Source organism: Buceros rhinoceros, unplaced genomic scaffold (genome assembly GCF_000710305.1).
Source record: "Buceros rhinoceros silvestris isolate BGI_N320 unplaced genomic scaffold, ASM71030v1 scaffold46830, whole genome shotgun sequence".
Lineage (NCBI taxonomy): Eukaryota > Metazoa > Chordata > Aves > Bucerotiformes > Bucerotidae > Buceros > Buceros rhinoceros.
In genome coordinates, this window is record NW_010388757.1 from 2,262 (window position 1) to 3,007 (window position 746).

The 746-nt window shown below is 53.2% G+C and overlaps 1 protein-coding gene across 1 annotated transcript in view; it reads right to left on the reverse strand.

The window, feature by feature from the left end:
• The window catches only part of LOC104488940 (3-ketoacyl-CoA thiolase, mitochondrial-like), a 2,900-nt gene that overhangs the window by 2,026 nt on the left and 128 nt on the right, over positions 1-746 (reverse strand). The window contains exon 2 of the mRNA XM_010131048.1: positions 481-694. Within this exon, the coding sequence (XP_010129350.1) occupies positions 481-694 (214 nt within the window). The remainder of the gene's footprint in view (positions 1-480; positions 695-746) is intronic.

The window sequence follows — 746 nt, forward strand, 5'->3', positions numbered from 1 at the left end:
CGACCCCGCCCCTGCTCCTGCTGCCCACACCAGTGCTGGTCCAAGCCAGGAGGCTGCTGGCCTTCTTGGCCACCATCAAGCCACTTCTGCTCAAGAAGGGGCGTTTAACATGTTCATGCCCTCACAGTTATTTACACTTAACCAAGTAATATTTTAAAGGAAGAAAAGGTATTGGCATGGGGAAGACTGATGCAAAGGAGAAGTCATTTCCACATGAAAAACAGGAGAACGCCGGTTTTTTTATGTGAAAGCTTTACAAGAGATTTGGACTTTTCTTCCTAGGGCACAAGAAGCTCTTACAAAACCGAAAAAGTCAAACAGAAGCGCTGAGATGGCAGCTGTAGGAGACAGAAGGGTGAAAAGCTGCTCTTTGGGCTGAAAATCCTGCAGAAGGAACACTGTTCTCCTGCCTTAAACACGGACCCTGCGCCCAAGAGCATCCTGGGAACTCCTGACCAGCGCCTTTGCCACACTACCCACCTGTATGACGTTGCCGACGATGACGCTGTCAACGATCTCGGGAGCCACCTTGCCAGCAGCCAGCGCAGCTCGAGTGGCGTGTTCCATCAGGTCGGTGGCGGTGAAGCCCTTCAGCAAACCTCCGTAGGTGCCGAAAGGGGTTCGCTTCGCTGCCACGATGAAGACACCTGAAAGAGAAGCAAGAGTTACCACCAGAAGAGGAGGAAAATCTTTGCTGTGAGGACGAGGGAGCCGCGGCCCAGGCTGCCCAGGGAGGTGGTGGAGTC